Consider the following 18,900-nt stretch of genomic DNA (forward strand, 5'->3'; position numbering starts at 1 on the left):
AGAACATCTGTTAGAATTTGTAAGAGCTCCTCTGTTTACGATTAGAAAAAAAGACCATCCAAAATTTTGGATTCTTTTGAGAAAGGAACATGAATATTTGTCATCATTGATCAACGATGAATTTTTTTTTGAACAATGAATCAAAGGAGGTACGAGTATATTGAATATTATTGCCAAAATTTTCTATACAAGTTAACCTAACGAGACTTTAATCAACCTATACAGTTTTTCTGTTGTCTTCTTCGCTAACTGCTGCATATTCATATTGCCAGTGTTCCGTCAATAATTGGGTTATCATCTGATGGATCCAGCGGTTGAGACTTGGGTTTGGTCATGACACGAGAATATCCATAACCTAGAGAACTTCCACTAGCTTCGCACAGCTGCAATAACACACAACTCAGGTGCCTTAAAATCCTATTCATACATGAGTAGAAACGCATCATCTAAGAGTTATGAAACAGCCTCATAAACATACCTCAGTCAACTCAGAGAGGTGACGGGATCTAAATTCATTGATCGCGGATGCTATCTCTGATGTTGGCAGTTTAGCCTGAAAGCAGAGGAAAACACATCTTAATGCATAAAAGCAAGACACGTCGTTGCTATTTGTAAAATATCATCAACATGAGCAGAATTTATTGTTTAGGTGACAAAGGAAATAACTCAGCTGATCTTTCCCATCAACCATAAAGAAAAGCAACATTTAATTTATCAGGCTTGATCGCCAGTGTTTGACGTATCCAGATTTACAATAATTATGCATTTTTTGGTTCAAACTGAAGTATCAAGTGTCTCAAGGCTCTACATCCAGGTCGAGTGTTGAGCATTGAACATTGAGGTGAAACGAAGAGTTTGAGCAACAATAGCACATGCTGTTAGTTAAATCTTACTCATTGTAGTAAACAATTATTACAAACCAATGAGAGTTCCTTCATACCAAGATAGTTACTCATTCTTTCCGGACTTCCCTGAAGCCTATCTTTACAAAAGACAACTTAATGTAAAAGTGAGATATAAAGTGGGATACAAGAAACTGTGGTTATTTAAGATCAATGAACATGGTAAGCATACATATAAAATTGTTTGACAATTCGATCGGTGCATACTAGTTGGAAAAGAGTAAGTTATAACAGCAACCACTCGTCTCCCTTTTCTCTTTCTTGATACAAAAATTAGTTTATTGTTTTAACAAAAGGCACGCAAAGGAAGAACGGAAAAAAAAAAAGTACCAGGGTAACCTAGCCTAGCTCATATCAAAATATTGAAGTTTTCTGCTTCGGCACAAATTCAGTCAATTGAACATGGAGTCAGCCACATAATTATGTTAAATAGCACCCTACTGAAATGTCAGTAAACCCAACAAGACTGACATTTTAATTGATTCATCTTTCGTCAACCAACCCAACTGAGATGAGTTTGATGTTGCCTTCCACAACCATGATAACCGTTTGAATTGAATCTTGGTGGTGGCATGGAGAGGATATACACCTTCCTTAGGAACTAACTCTATCAGTGGACTGACACAGTGCTAGAAGCAAACTATAACATAAGGTTTACTGAAAAATTAAACTGTACCCACAGATGAATCATTAATATATATCAGCAAATTTGGAATGGGTTATGTGAGCTCTGAGCTGTGAAGATTTCTTCTTATGGTTGTATACGCAAATACAAAAGCACACTACCCAAATAAATTTCATCACTTGCTGCATTTTCCAGTCAAGTCCAAAAAATACAGTAGAATCATGCAATGCAAGCTGCTGGGTATCACTGTATCAAGTTAAAATATACCTGTGCAAGAACAGCAGCTGCCAACTGTAGACTTGGTTCCAATGTCTCAGGGACAACCTGGAGTAAAAATATTGTAAGACCTATTTTCTTAACAATAGATGCAGTATTGCAGTTATATAAGTAGTTCAGAATAGAGAAAAATTCTCTAACAAGATACTGGATCAGGAAATATCTCGTCAGTACAGGACGTGTATGAAGGGAAAAGAGGATACAGAATAAAAAGGAAAACAAATTTCAAACATCATACCGCAGTTGCCCCAGCCTTTTCTAAATTTAGACCATGATCAACATCATGCGCACGAACAAATGTTTTAACATTCGGGAAATGCTTGCTCAAAGCCCAGACAGTTCTATAATTTGCCCCAGGGGTGTCCAAAGTTATTGCTGCAGCGCAAGCTCTTCCAGCCCCAACTTTATGAAGTATCTAGACAGAAAATATAAAAGTTCTCAAAATGAGAATATGCAACAAGCATGAATAACCTTGAAATTTGCTTTACCTCACGACTTCCTGCATCACCAAAATATACAGGCAGATCAAGTGCACGACCAATTGCCACCCTATCACTGAAATCATGAAACATAATCATAACAATTATACATAATGACTTTCCACCAATCAAACAACATCAACATTCAAGAATCTGAAGTGGCTTCCCCCCTGGGTAAGGCAAGGCCGTACGGGGGGTGGTATAGAAACTCATCCCAGCAATAAGAAAGCAGAAAACCATCAATACAGACCGTGGTCTCTCAACTATAATAAGATCTGATTCATTGAAATGTGTACAAAAAATATATTCACCAAGGCGTGATCAAAATCATTTTTCAAAAGTGATGGCCCACTCTCGGTGAAACATACAAGTTCACTTGTCAATTTTGTTACAATCACCACTGTTTGAAATTTTTAAAGGCCCTTGACTCTCAAGAGAAAATTGTAGTATGTTTCTAGCGTATGGTTGTACTTATTTCAGACTTGATTTGGTTTGCATGCATAGTTTGTCCTAGACAAAGCAATATTCTCTACAGTTCTTGCAGAGTATTTCATGTATACTTACCTTCCAAACATAAACACTCCACACAAGCACGCTCGCACACACACACAATAAGGTAAAAGAAAAAATAACACTAGCTCAAAACTTCACAAATTGCAATCATTTGTCAGATTCCCAAATTTCCAAGCTTGCTTCTCAAAGGATCAAATCATTCAACAGAGTTGTAATCAGTGACTACCTAAGAAGCATATAATTGCTGCGAGACACTTTTAGGTGCCAATAAATATCAGGTATCTAGTCTTCATGCATCAAGCCAAAAGAAGTATTAATAGACCCAAAAGGCAAGAAGTAGTACTTTCTTCTGTAGAAAAGAGTTATAATAAAAATAAACCTAATCCAGCAAAGGTCTCAACTAAGGAGGGATGTGGGCAAGAGAAAGAACAGTGTATGCAAACATTTTCATAATCATCCACATAGCTTCAAAGGTGATCCTGCATATTTGGTGCAAATCTGAAACAAGTAAAAGAGTACCTTCTAACATCAAGTGCAACAAATGGTATCAAACGTTCTGAGAGGAGCTGAGCTATGATCTGCAGGAAAGAAACAAGATCAGGGGAGGGAAAAAAGCATAAAAAATAAGACAAAGCTTAGATATAGCAGATTTCAGGAACATAATTTAGTGACAGAAACATTCACCTGGCCCACACGTCCAAATCCACATATAATAATATGATCCTGCAAGTCATCTGTCTGGGGATAAAAAAAAAATCAGCAGATACAATAAATTTTTGTGAAAGGTGAGAAGTAAGAGCAGTATTCGTCATGAACAGGCAGGGAGAATTTGCATGTTTTCTCCTGTTGGTTAATTAGAACAGAGAAAATTTTAAGATTACAAAAGAAGCAGGATACAGAAAATAGCTACGCAAATGAAGAATACTAATCCACTTCCACAATTCTACATTGAAGCCAGAGTGATAGATAAGTAACCTTTTCCAGCTTTTTAAGAAATTTATGCTTCTGTAACAAACCATATTACAAAGTTGTCGCTCCCACACTTCAGACAAAATCTATGATGGCCTCAATTCTAGAAGTACCCTCAGCTAGACCTTAGTCCTTCTTCGTGAATCACGGGGCACACCATTTTTAGCAAGAAATGAAGAAATCTTTTAAGCCACACATAGATATATTCATCCATTTAGAATTCTTGCTGGTTAAGCTTTTAAATTGGCAAAGTCGTGATAAGTCAACTATCACACACAGATAACGAATTCCTCTACCTATTATTTATAAAACCCTTCTCCCGTCACTGAATCTAGTAGACCTTTCATGATCAAGAAAATCCTTTTTGAAGAATATGCATACAGGCCATACCCCCACTTTCTAAAAATCAGCAGACTACTCATCAGTCATCACATCATCACCTTCAGGGACAGGACCTAATAATTCAAGCATTTAGCCAACTCAATTACTTCTTGATGAGGACTGTGAATCAAAGCAAGGCAAACAATCTTTGACCTCTAACAAACCTCTATATCTCCTGAAATTACCTCATTATCAAATTTAGACCTCGATTAAGACTGCCTAAACCAGATGCTGTCATCTTTATGAAAATTATTCTTGGATGGTTGGTTTCCCTGGGGTTTATCTAGGAATAAAGATGCAGTCCAAGTCAACAGTAAAAAGTCGACAGTGAGCACGAGTGCTTTCAGTTGTCTCACTCAAACCCAATCAGCACTATTCATGTATTCATGACACCTTAAGTTTGCTGTACTTACACCCGTCTTCACCAAGAAGTGTAATGCTTGTGTTTCTAGTTGTACTTTTGATCTTTCATTTCAATTTTACAGGAAGGTGATCGTGATAGATACAATGTCACATAATAAGTCCATTATACTCTGGAAACTAAATCTTATGGTCAACGCAAGGACTACTAACTTCACTTCAAATACTGCAGATAATAAAGTCAAAAACATCAGTGACAAACAGGGAACAATATCCTGAGGCATACAGCACAAAAAAATAAGAAAATAAATAAAAAGGACGGTTCTGAGATACCTCACTCTCAACGGGTAGTAAACTTCGAACATCATGCAGCTCAAAGCGAGAGGCAATCAGCTGGCCACCAGCAGCCAGCCATGGTGTGAGAGCCATGGAAATTCCTACCACAAGGAACAACAAAGATGACAGCTGGGGAGACATTATGCCCTGCAGGTAAAACCAACAACAATCAGTAAATATAAGTCATCAAAGCTAATTAGTGACCCTCATATTCTGGATTTCTGGACAGACTGAGATAGTGCCGAGCTTCTGATCATTTAGGAGAGCAATAAATTTAGATGTCCACTGACAGAAGGGATGAAGACCTCTAGAACTAGTCATTCAAGAGATTGCTAAAGACCTCTAACAATCATGATTGAGCTGTTAGACTACAAGTGAATATAAAATTATAAATGCACCTGAAAAGTTTGAAGTTCTGCGTTTCAGTGGATTTAACTTATGAGCACTTGCGCAAGGACTGGATTTAACTTGAGAGCTGGTTATAAGAAGCTAGTGATGAAAATGGATAACGAGGTTTGTTTTCCAGTCTTGAAGAATGTTGTCTAACTTGGTGGAGAATGGACACATATATTCTAAGTTATTGCACAAATTTGATCAAAAAACTGGACTGGAAGATTGTGCTGATGCATTCTTATCGAGAAGCAAACAGACTGGCTAGCAAATAACAAGCCTCCTTCGATGCATCTGAGCAAATGTTTTGATGTCTTGAGGATGATAATTTAGGAGTGGCGTTCCCATTTGTAAAAGTAAAATATAAAAAAATCCCCTACGCTTTGCTCCTCATCAGCATAATAATCAAACAATGCTGAACATGCATGTCCATCATTTCACCTATATTTAAGCTAATGAAAGTAAACATATAACATACGAAAAATACCTCAAATCCCATATCACAGCTACTATATTCTCTAGTTGCACCACTAACACCAATTGATCTAATGAGGAGAATAAAAACAAATACATTGCAAGAAAGACTCCAATATGACCTAAAAAATGAGGAACAACAAAACACAAGAACAAACCTGATTTACAGCTTCACCAAATGCGACGAAGGCAAATTCTCCTCCAGGAGCAAGAAGAAGACCAGTTCTGATTGCAGATACTGTCGAAACACCAAAAATTCTACCAACTAAAGTCACCAGCATTGTCTTGCCAACAATTAGAAGTCCCAATGCTCCCATAATAACCGGGAAGTTTGAGAGGAGAAGTTTTGGATCAATAGACATCCCTACCTGAAAATACACAAAATAAGAGCCTTACGTGCAAATTCATATAGAAAAAGAGTCCAAATTCAGCAACAGTTAGATATATGGGCCGTTGGAGCTTAATGGATCTGCGAGATCAGCTACGAGGAAAACCAGAACCTCTATATCAAAAATGCTCAAGGTTGAAGCCTAGCTGGTAGATGAGTCCAAATTTAATCATACATAATACAGAGGATAAGGCAAAAGCAATTGCCCCTGGAAACTAGGGGAAGGTAAGATTCCAGTAATGATTCTTTTACAATTTTCTAAAAGAATATAGATAAAAGGCCAAAGGCGAAGGAATACAAATCTGAAACTGCAAAAGCACATATTCAACAGAACAGACACTTTATAAGAAATATTCCACCAGAAGGCCATACATATTCTGTGTGTGGATAAAGGTAACAGAACAGGACAGGAAGCTTTAGTGGAGGAAGACCACTTACTCTCAGCTCTCACGATGATCTAAGAAGTCACATGTTCCCCACATGCGTCACAAATTCAAAACATTCTAGAGAGCAGGATTTGAAGTACCTACCGTCATGAAGAAAAGACCCAAAAGAAGGCCACGATATGGTGCAATGTCTGATTCGACTTGCAATGAAAACTCAGTTTCTGCAAGAAGCAAACCAGCCAAAAATGCCCCCAATGCCATGGATAGACCAGCCTGAGGGAAACAAAAACAACAGTTAAAGGCAACTTCTGACAGAATCGCTGGACTGGATACCTCTTTTTCAAACAAAAGCGCTTCCCACCTGATCGCAAGTCTTGTGACTGACAATTCATTAAGCATTTAAGCCCCTCACAGAAAATTACAAAAAAAAAAAAAAAAAAACATAACTTTGTGATTCATAAAAGCTTCTCACTCACTCTTGCAGTAAGGAGACTTGTCCCTAGTATAACAAGAAGTGTGCATGCAGAAAATATCTCGGCATTCTGATTTTCTGCAATTTGCTTGTAAATTGGTCGTAGAAGCTGCGGAACATCCAAGACATAAGAAATAAGTTCAATGCAAAGTAAACATTCAAATATGACATCCAGCAAAGAACATACTCCCTCCATTCTCGAATGTTAGTCCTATTTGGAATCTTTAACATATGTATTTGGAGATATTAACGTTTAAATATTGAGTTGAAACGGTGGAAAAGTCAAAGTAGGATTAATATTAAGAACGGAGGGAGTAGTAAAATTCCCAAAAAAACTTCACTTAGGAAGGGGGAGTATTTACTGAAATTACAAGTCTGCAATTCTGCATCCTCAGGCAACAGCAATAAAAATATATTGGTGACCTGGTGTACTATGTTCATAGTTTTTGTGCTACAACTAGCAAGACCTATGTGTGCCAAGTTTTATAGATAGCAATCAAACTGCTATTTCATGAAAAAATATCCAAGCCTAGAGCGACACCAGATATTAAATAGGATTTTCTTTTCGTAATATAACTACTAACATAAGTTGTAATGTCATTAGGTCTGTCACACACAGTATCTTCTCTTCTGGGATGAATTGAAGAATTTGGTTACGTGAGAAGAGGCAACCAAAATGACTTGTTTCAATCTTAGCTAGTAATATATCACAATTCATTCAGATCCACAACGAATGAAGTTCAGCATATTTAGGTACTAGTATTACAAATATGTAAACAAAGACAAACAATCACTAACAACCACTTACCAAGCGTCCACCAGCAATAATAGCTGTAATTGCAACAATTGCCTTAACAGCAGCCAATCCTAGGGCTTCCGCAATAGCTTGGAAACCAATCTGAAAGAAAAGTAGATATAAAACCATCAACCTGAAATTATTGGTCAAATAATACCCATAATTATTCAATGTGGTTGTTAGGTTGTCTTGGCTTATTCCTTCAACTCGTCATCTATAACACTAAGTTGTGCCCATGAGTTAAGGGATTATTCAACCAAAGTGTTTTTTAAGTTTACCCAAGAAAATTGAGGAGTTGTTAGTTCTTGCATTGATATTGAAACCAACAAGATTGTGGTATTTCGAGCTGACAAATAATATTCCACAGGTATAGTTTTTTTTTTTTTTTTTTAGTCCTAACTAAGTCCAACACTTTCCAATTTGGTGCTTTTAAGGTTTAAGAAATAACTTATCCACAGAGTCAAATTCTAGTCAAGGATTTCATCCTCAGATTTAACTTTTCACAAGAAAAACAACCATATACACGAAGGCATACATAAACCCAATGCCTTAGTACTAGCCCCTCAGATATCTTAGTATATCCCTTTTCGCCTATTCAATGCTCTAGCTCAAACCAAGATCTTCCTGAATACATAAACACAACCATGTTCAAGACTAATTTATTAAGAGAACCCAGTAAACAATAAATCTGGGGGTCAATGTGTACTCTTTAAAACGAAAGATTTCCAAGAGAACATGCCGGAAAATTAAAAGCAAACAAGTTGAAAAACCTAACTCAACATACCACAAAGTGGCTAGAAACACCACATGAACCGACAATACATCTCAACCTCATTAGCAATATCACAGAAGATAAGGTCACTACGCTCCAACCAAAGCACCCATATCATCCGGAAACATGCACAGCTCCAAAGTAAGCTTTGTTGAAATTGAGTCATTACAACTCGATTGCTTATTGATGCTTAACAAGGATGTTTCAGTTCATTCAAAACAAAATCAAGTAGTTTAAGTAACTCGTCATGGTACAACGCTGGAATTTTTTTTCAATAGAGTGAATTAGCTAACAAGTTCTCTCTGTTAAAAAAATTCACAGTGCATGTAGATGAGTTGTCACGCTTCACAAATGACTATCCACTTTGCAGGAATTTTTAAACCAAGTAACTTACAATAAGTTAAAGAGGACATTTAAAGACATTCAATAAACAACTACAAGTTGATTAAATGGAAGTTTTTGAAGAGGTTACCCCGCCTTTAGAAGAATTCGGTGAAATCAGTGGTATAAGTATCAGCAGAACCACCACAGCTATATCCTGGAAAAATAGCAACGAAGAGAAAAAGGCAGGAACTAGAAATGAGATCAGGAGGAAAAAAAACTGAAGCAGTATTAAATTGATTAAGATCTACATTGGAAGCTTGCTTGGATCTAAAGGAACAATGATGTATGTGACAAACATTGATCAATTGTGACAAATGCAAGTGCAATGCTGGAAAATCTGCAATGACACATGCTATCAGTAGTTTGGCAGCATTGGAACATCAGTTAGCTCCTTGACTTACTTTGGTAGCCCAATTTTCTCCTTAACCAGTCTCAGCAGAAAAATGCAAGAGTATAACTTGTGATAAGAAATCAACAACAGCTCTTGACACTAGCTGATGGAAAGCATACTCTCTTCACAATCATAAATTAACTATCTCCAGAAGATAAGCGATTCCTGGTCAAAAAGTTTACCTGGAATAGTAAGACTGAAAATGTAGCACGCCCGTGCCGTGAAGTGCTCTCACCTCGCTCTTGCAAGACCTGAAACAAAAGTAGAAGAAACAATTATCTAGAGTAAGTTCATGCAGCACAAAATACAATTTTCTCAGTTGCAGTAGATAGGTAATTTGAAATATATTGGATTACTTCCTTCTGACCCACTAGATTTTCAGCTCAGGAAGGTTTGTTTGAACCTAGTCACCATAAACCCTCCTTCCTTTATACATTTCTCTAACTACAACATCCAAGGATATGGTAAGCGGCACACTTTGATCCCAACAGCCAAGAGCCGCAAGAACATGTACACTGACACTTTGATTTCTTATGCTAGATATATGGGAGCCTAGAACAACAACAAAAGTCCAAGTAAAACAACCTGACTATATGGGAATTATGAATGTGTATTTTACCTGAAGAAGTCCTAGTGCAAAAGCAAATATAGATATTACGATGGAGTTAAGAACCACACTTCAATTACAGGAATTTTGCGTTAAAGAAACAATAAAACACGCAACCAACTTTTGCGAATGCTACCTGCAGGACAACAGCAGTTGATGACAAGGCCAAGCCATTCCCGATAACTATTGCCGCAGGACCTGCCTGTAATGAAATATAATGGGCCACCAAGCCAACTACTGAAGCTGTTAACAGCACCTACATGAAAACCCAAAGTCAGTTATACAATGCTAAAAGCCTGAGTAACACCAAGACATGTGAATGGTGAGAACTAGATGTTTCTAGGTACCTGTGCCGAGCCTAAACCGAAAACATACTTCTTCATGGAGCTCAATCTTTCAACAGAAAGCTGCCAAAAGGAACAAAGTGTTCAACTTCTGTAATTTAGTAGTTACATCAACGCAGAAAATTTTAAGAGATTTCAAAAATCAAAAATTTGCTTTTGCACCTCAAGGCCAATGTTAAATAGTAAAAACACAACTCCGAATTCCGCAATCGCCTTCGTGCCATGCACATGACGAATTATCGAGAGGCCGTATGGACCAATCAAGATACCAGCAGCCAAATAACCAAGGACGGGACTGCCTGAAGATAAGCAGATGCAAAGACTATGATTACCAAATTTCATTATAAAGAGAGATTGAGTTATTAACACTTCTAGGAACGTATAAGATGAATGAAAGCTAAAAGACAGTAGCATTCACAATTTTCTAGGATATATTTTCTCCAAACAAAAAAAAAAATCCTACAGGGAATGCATTCATTTTGAGGATAAATACATGACAGAACACATCATTCAAGGTATATAAAATTATGTTTACCCCCAGGAATTTTCTGGAAAATAGGTACGAATATCACACTGGCCAGCAATAACCATAGCATATCAAACAAGGATGCTTCTTCTTCATTTATCTGTAAACAGAGAGGACATACAACAGACAAACACCAAATGGAAACTTATTCTCTGAGGACTGAGAAAACAATGAAGAAACTGAACATATATATACTTCGTATAATTTATATATTCATGAGAAATAAGTGAGTGGAGGAAGACACATGCCTCTTGCTGAGGAAGCTTGTCAATTAGACTCTTCACTGTCTTAGAAATTTTCCGCATTTGCTGAACCAGAGGTTTTCCACTTGAAGAGACTTCTTCAATAGTGGAAGTTAGAAAATTTTGTGGCTGAAGCAGTTGAGCACCTCTTTCACCTCGGTTAATATAATACGCAACTCTGTTATTAAGTTCACCTAGCATCAGATAAGGTAACATACACATAATTTATGACAATTAACAGTATAGCATCAATATCATCTTGTCATCACTGTTTCAGAACCTAAAGGATGGAAGAAAGTACTACATGGTAACCTTATCTGGAAAAGAACTTGACTAGCTCACACACGGTTTTTCACTGGGATTGAACGTCAAAATAGAAGGCGTTACGAATAAAAATATGGTTACAGAAAACTATAAGAACTCGTCTTTAATCAAACCATTGGATAGACAATTCGGCAGCATAGAAAATTGATTACATGTCATAATATGGAGCAGTTGAAGTTATAAAAGCAATTTGGCGGACCATCAGAATGTGTAATAGAGGATTATGACTTTATCAGTTACATTCCATTAGGAAACTAAGAAAAATATGAATTTCAGTTTAATTAGAAATAAGGTATATTATCTAATCCATCAACATGACTTTTCAACTGGACTTCTACTACTCATCTCAAAGGTGCCCAAACAAATTGATACTAATATTAAACTTATTACTACTTAATCCCAGCCAAGGTTCTGGTAGAACCAGGTTTAAAGATGGCTCATATCTTTCGCAGAACATACACATATGAAATATGAGGGCAAAGAAAAGGGATAGAATTAGGCTTGTATTTATTTTTACACATTTCATACAACAGTAAAAGAAAGATAGAATTAGTCATAAATGAAAAAATCTAAAAACTGTTTCAACATACCCTGCTCCAGCAAGCAATATTCCAACAATCAATTTTGGCATTTGCTTCTTCGCAGAGTCCATAAGCCCACGAAAAACAGCCGCTGGCGTGAACTCTTCTTCATCTTCATCAAATGAAAAGAATGATGCAGAAAAGAAACGAGATGACTTCTTCACCGTTGATGTCTTTGGACTACTAGGAGGAGAACTGTCACGGGTCACTTCCTTTTGTATCTCTAACTTCTTGACTGGTGCTGCACTCTTCATTTTTTCTGCATCTGTATCAGCATCTACATATGATTTCCTATCTTCTTTATCGCTTGAATCATCAAATAGAGGAACGTCAATCAGGTTCTGGCTTGTTTTGTCAGAGGGCTTATCCAACGAGGATTTGCTGGCCAAAGAAGCACCTTCTACCACCAAATTCTTTTCACTTTCAGAGCCATCAGCACCCAGAGTTCCTTGACCAGAAAACTCTTCCTGAATACCAACATCTTCATTTGAGGATGACTTACTTGAATGATCAATATAGTCTGTGACATCAGTTTGAGAACTAGAGAGCTTCTTTTCAGCTTGCTGCAAGGCCTTCTCAGCATCGTTTACACGCTGAGCAGCCTCGAGCTCAAAAGCAACAGCCTGCTCTGCTAAAAGCATAATGTTAGTAACATCCTCTTCAGCTTTCAGTGCGTTCATCTGTGCCTGATCAGCAACTTCATTCAATCTCTCTACCTCTTCCTGTAGCTCCTCTTTCTTCATCTGCATCCTTGTTAGTTCTGCTTCACAATTTTCCAAAGCCAGCCTACATTCCTTCATCTCGTGCTGAGCAACTAGAAGGGTACCCTCCTCTTTCCTAAGCAAGTTCACGACTACCTCTTCACTTTCACTTTCTGAATCACTTGTGGACTTGACAGCTTCTACAGAATCCAAGGCCACCTGAAGCCTTGCCTCCGCCAAAGAAAGAGACATTGTGGCCTTCTGAACAGCATCCTTAGCACTCACTTCTTGATTTACTAGCTCCTCAATCATTTTTAGCGCATTATCCACGTTAGTCCTAGCATTCTCTGCTTGATCTTTTAATGCAAAGGCAGCTTCCGATATATTCTGCGCCTTCTCTTCAAACATAGTACTATTCAGTCGTGAAGCCTCCAATTCCCTGCATGCCTTCTGCAACGAATCTCTCAACTCATCCAAGGTTGTATCCTGAGCCTCCTCTTCTTCTTCCTTCTCATCCTTTTCTCCTCCAGAGCTATTCAATTCTAAGTCGAGAGTATCCTCTTCTACCAACCCTTCTCCTTCAGAATCTTTTCCGGGTTCTACACTTCGACCATTTCCATCAACGTAAACTACAGCATCATTACTCTGACACCTAGCTACCCCTCCCAAACTCTCCGACTTAAAATCCTTCTGGCTCCCACCCACCACGGCTTTCTTTGGACTCAAACCCCACAAATGACCATCGAAATCCTTCCCAAACGGCAACTTCGCAATAGAACCACCACCACTGACGCTACCAATTCCCTTCACATTCTTCTTTAAGCAAATTCTAGAAACCGACCTTGAATTACTTCCATACTTATACCCATACCCACTGATTCTAAACCCCAATTTCGAGTGGATAAAATCCGAACGATACCTTCTACACTCAATTCCATGAATCAAATTGGACTGTTTAAAACTATAAGCAACCTCCATTGCATACCAATCAATACAAAACGCCGTCAACTAAACAAAGCTTCTACGACTTATTGTTGACCGAAGCACCAACACCTGACGGAAACAACAACAATTCCAATTCCAATTTCACCAAAAAAATGCAATATAAACAAAAATGACGATTCCAGTATCAAATTATCAAAATGAATGCACGAATGAAACCCTAGAAATTATCAAAAACAATATTCACAAAATAAGCTACGAAGAGTTAAAATAATCACACAGAAATGCGAAACCAGAGAGGAGAGAGAAAGTAAGAGAAGAAAAGAGTACTCACGGATCATAGAAGAGTGACAATGGCGGTCAGTGAGATAGTGGTGGTGCAAAGCTTTGAAAAGCTTCAATGGCGGATTTTTTTTTGAAAGAAGGGGAAAAAAAGGTTGCTATAAAAAAGGACAAACTGGCAGAAAAATCAGGAAATAAAAAAATAGTTTCTTCAAAAAATGGGTGTGTGTGTTTTAATTTGGCCTTTGCAACTCCCAGAAGAAGAAACTCGCATGAATGGAAAATGGTTAGGGTCTGATTTTTTTTTAATGTTTTTTTATTTTATTATTATTATTATTATTATTGAGAAAAGGGTTGATAAGGTGACGTGTATTTTTAGCCATTTTATGTTGTTTTTCATACGTTATTTTATTTTATTTTTGCTGAATTTTCCTAATTCGTCGTTATGTGAAGCAGTACAACTAAATCAAGTAAGATTCTCTATTCTAATGAATATTCCAGCCGGTTTCTATCAAAAACTAATTATGGTGCACTAATAACTAACCCCTGGTTAATTAATTTACATTAGCCTTAATGCTACTCAGCTACTCGTCTACTCCCTATACCCCTATTTGTTTTAGGTGAAAGTGGTGGTCACCAGAAAATGGGTGGTTGGCTGGTGGCAGAAAATGAACAAGGAAAGTGGTCAATTGGGTTCAGTTTAATACGGAGTAAGTAACTAGATTAGGTCTCGTGCATGTACGGATAATTTAAAATTATGTGACTAATTTTTTATATTTTTTATACTTCGTAATATATTTGACTGAAATATTTCGCTCTCTAAAGTTACTGCATAATTATTTATTAATAAACGTATTTATATAATCATCTAATTCGGAGATTCAATTTTTGTCATACTAAGTATTGCATATTTTATATGTTTGATATGCTAATTTAACAAAAATATTTGATATACTAATATGTTGATTTTTATATGTTAAGTTCTATACTAATATGTTGATTTTTATGTATATAATTTCTGTAATAGATAATTTCCATCACGTGCATCGTAGATTACGATTCTATATCGTTTTTCCTTTTTTTTTTTTGGGCAACTTCATGATTCTCTATCAAATCTATTACGTACTGTAATCGCTGAAATTGTGACTAATTTATGTAAGGTCATTGAGATATTACTTATGGTCAAATATTATTAATTGGACCCGTTTTAAGGAATCTAATACTAAAAAGGGGAAATTAAGATTACCACCAATTTAAATGCATTAAGAATGGTCAACCTTTTTAATTATAAAGTCGCTGCAATCTGTCTTTAAATATCCACAATTTTACTTTTAGTAATTTAAGAGAAGAAAAAGGAAAAAAAAAGTTTTTGGTGAGAAAAAATCACAGCAGGAATTGACACGTGTCAATCCTGGTGTCTCTTTTATTATATAGTACTCTCTCCGTCTCTTTTTGTTTTTTACATTTTCCTTTTTGGGTATTTCAAAATGTTCTTTACATTTACTTTTATATTATCACATAAATAACTTAGTATTCTATCATAATTTGTGTCCAATTATTATTTTAACCAATCAAATTCATTGGGTCATTTAATCTCTCACACTTTTCCATTGGGACATTAAATTTTTCTCATTTTCCAATATCAGAATTTTGATAAAAGTGAAAACATTATAAATAAACGTAATTTATCTCGTTTAAATAAAAAAATTGAGGGATTTCAATGCAAATTAATTATTCGTTAAAACGCGTGAAAAATATCAAACGTAAAAAACAAAAAGAGACGGAGGGAGTAATAGATTGGTATTCATTATGGTTATTAAACTACCTTTTTTTATATATATATATATATTGAAATCTTAACAAGATAAATTTTGATTATATATAGAGCGTAAAACAGGGGACAAAAAAAGTAAATGGTAATTTAACACTCTCTCTATTGTTCTTGCTAAATTATGTCGTCCTATTCAATTTTTACCGATGATAATTCAAAATAACTAAGCATATTTAATTGACCAAATAATTTATTTAATGGGGTATTGACTAATGATTTTACTTGTGTGGGCACCCAATGATAAATGGCTCAAATACAAATTCATTCTCTATATATAATTTTGAATGAATTTTTACACTATAATGAATGCTTAAAGATGCTATTTGTAGTACCGCAGGTCTGCAGTAAAATGTGCATATTACAATTTACAATTTAAAATGTGCATATGTTCTTCCTCACATGAGTTTATTTGCATTGTCCTTTTGTATAACCAAAAGTCCAAAACATAACGGGGAGGTCTTGTACGAGTGTACGCACAAGGTGTATAATAAATTTATTGTACACCAAAGTAATCTTTACCCAATTTTTTGTAACCTTTACCTAATTTTTTTGTAATTTTTAATGGGTTTGATTAACTTTTACGTAGTATGTTGTAAAAAAACTTGATAAATAAACATTTAAAAGGGTTAAATGATTAATTTTATACATTATTAGTGATTTTGAAGAAATAACTTTTATTAGAATGAAAAATTGAATCACTAATATAGATAACTTTTACCAATATAAATGTAACTTTTTAGCACTTTAAGTCAACTTTTACTCCGGTGTACAATTGTACACCACTTGTAAATAAGAATTTGTGAAACGTAACTAGGTTATTACTCCGTTTATTAGAATAGGAATAGTCATAATGCGGAGTAATACAAATTTACAACCGGGTTTCTGATAAACATAACAAAGAAATAATATTATCAAAGAGTTGCGCATCGTTTAATTCAACTTATTTTGACTTATTTGAGATAATAAGTTCAGGTAATTTCTTGCAAAATAAGTTGAATAAAAGATAACCAAATAATTATATTTTTTTTTTAAAAGTTAATTTCATTTGCAACAATGAGGGAACATAAATTTGGTTAACTTGAAAAGAGAAAATAAAATAAGGCTTCATGAGTTCATGTGTTTTTCATGAATTCAGACTTACCATATCATGTGACGTGAATGAGCTAATCTATCTCTAACCTTTAAAATACTCACATTTGCAACACTATGCTTATCAATAGTGTTTTGAGTCACAAATTCATGAAATTCACTATTCCTAAGGAAATGTTTTGCATTCCTTCCCTTTGCAAGCTCTATCATACTTCTTCAATCAACCAAGGTTCAAACCTTGTAAGCAACAAATTTCCACATTTTTTTTCACTTTCTCTCTTTTCTGTTTTCTGATTCATAAGTGATAAATATTATATAAGGGAAAAGCTTTCCCCCAATATTATTGATGAACAAGAGTATTTATACACCCACAATTTCCAAGCAGGGCGTACGAAACAACTAGGATAAGAAAATCAAAGAGTTTCCTAAACCCACTAACCTTCCTAATACTTTCTAACTTACGTAACAACTACAACATTAATACTTTTAATACTTTGTAACTTACATAACAGCTAGAACATTATTACTTTCTTAATTAATTAGGTATAACATTTAATTTTCGTAACACCCTCCCTCAAGTTGGAGCATGTGTGGGGATTAAAAATGCCCAACTTGGAAAAAAGAAAATCAAATTGTTGCTTCCCAAGAGCTTTAGTAAACATGTCAGCGAGCTGTGAGGAAGTGGATACATAAGATGGTTCAATTACACCATCTACTATAGCATCACGAACAAAATGACAATCAACCTCAATGTGCTTTGTGCGCTCATGAAAAATCGGATTCTTAGCCATGTGCAAAGCGGACTAACTGTCACAAAATAATGGAATAACTTTAGGATGATGAACTCCTAAACTCAACAACAATCCCTTTAACCATATTCACATGTAATCGCGGCCATGGAGCGATATTCTGCCTCTGCGGAAGAGCGAGAAACAGTGTGTTGGTTTTTTTTGTCTTCCATGAAATAGGCGAATGACCTAAAAACACAAACCAACCTGTTAAAGAACGACGAGTGATGGGACACACTGCCCAATCTGAGTCGCACCATCCTTGCAAAGTTAAATTACTATCAGCACGTAATAGGATACCCTGCCCTGGTGTACCCTTCAAGTACCGAACAACTCTCAATGTTGCATCCCAATGGTCAACTCGAGGCTCCTGCATGAATTGTGATAAGATATAGACCGAATAAGCAAGGTCCGGAAGAGTCACAACTAAATAGACCAGGCAGCCTACAAGCCGGCGGTAAGCCTCAGGCTCCTTCATTAACGACCCATCAGCTAGGCCAAGACGATGATTTTGTTCAATGGTAAAGCCGCAAAACCTGCTTCCGAAATAATATCAAGAGTATACTTCCGTTGACACAAAAATAATCCTGAATCACTCCTCGCAACCTCAATGCATATATAACCAAAACGCATAGGCAATTCTGAAGAAACCTTTCAGAATTCACAAACCATAAAACACAAATAGAGAAGAAGATAAGGGGATTGGGAAGGAGAGGGAGAGATGGAAAGGAATGAAATTATAGTTTGGTATATATTCGTTGGAATCCCTGAAAACAGATATATTGAAACTCCTTTGGGAACAAATTAAGGATGTGTATAATCTCATCTCACTGTGATATGATCTAAAAATTAGGGGGGGGGGGGGTATAGGGATACCAGTTTAAGTTAGGATAAGAGCTTTTAGTATGCTATTATTTATCCAAAAACAATTATTTCTCAAGCAATTAAAAAGAACCTTTAAAACTTGTCAACCCACACAAGACATAAGAAAGGGAAGATACTTTGAACTTCGATTCTGTGATGGAACTGGCATACCGACACAATGCCTTTTTAACACGTTCTCTAAAAATTCTAAAAAAATATTTAGAATATACAAGATCTGCCCTCTAACCTATTCTCGAACTTATACTTTCAATTTACTTCTAAAATTTAATTTTGTGATATACTTACCAACTGGTGAAGCATGTCTATTGTCAGGTTGATCAAAACGACTTCAAAGATGTGCTCGAAACACTAGGCACGTTCTACTTCCTAATCAAAATTAACCTAGCGACGACTCTTTCTAGGAACATTGTTCTGCAATTGCGCCTCAAGACATTTGTTCATGAAGAAGCAGAAGAGCATTTTGG

At 36.0% G+C, this 18,900-nt stretch overlaps 1 protein-coding gene across 1 annotated transcript; it reads right to left on the reverse strand.

Annotated features, from left to right (window-relative positions):
* Positions 1 to 10: 10 nt before the first annotated feature.
* LOC110789164 (K(+) efflux antiporter 2, chloroplastic) lies at positions 11 to 14,120 on the reverse strand. Its single transcript, XM_056837570.1, has 21 exons — positions 13,896 to 14,120; positions 11,928 to 13,672; positions 11,020 to 11,191; positions 10,781 to 10,871; positions 10,408 to 10,544; positions 10,249 to 10,308; positions 10,038 to 10,157; positions 9,477 to 9,545; positions 8,992 to 9,057; positions 7,760 to 7,849; positions 6,956 to 7,060; positions 6,620 to 6,752; positions 5,864 to 6,069; positions 4,839 to 4,988; positions 3,480 to 3,533; positions 3,315 to 3,373; positions 2,292 to 2,358; positions 2,042 to 2,218; positions 1,795 to 1,851; positions 479 to 553; positions 11 to 383 (listed from the first exon to the last, which is right to left on the reverse strand). Exons 2-21 carry the CDS (start codon positions 13,595 to 13,597, stop codon positions 261 to 263), a joined length of 3,681 nt encoding a protein of 1,226 aa, XP_056693548.1. The 5' UTR covers positions 13,598 to 13,672; positions 13,896 to 14,120; the 3' UTR covers positions 11 to 260.
* Positions 14,121 to 18,900: the final 4,780 nt, after the last annotated feature.

This window comes from Spinacia oleracea, chromosome 2 (assembly GCF_020520425.1).
Source record: "Spinacia oleracea cultivar Varoflay chromosome 2, BTI_SOV_V1, whole genome shotgun sequence".
NCBI lineage: Eukaryota > Viridiplantae > Streptophyta > Magnoliopsida > Caryophyllales > Amaranthaceae > Spinacia > Spinacia oleracea.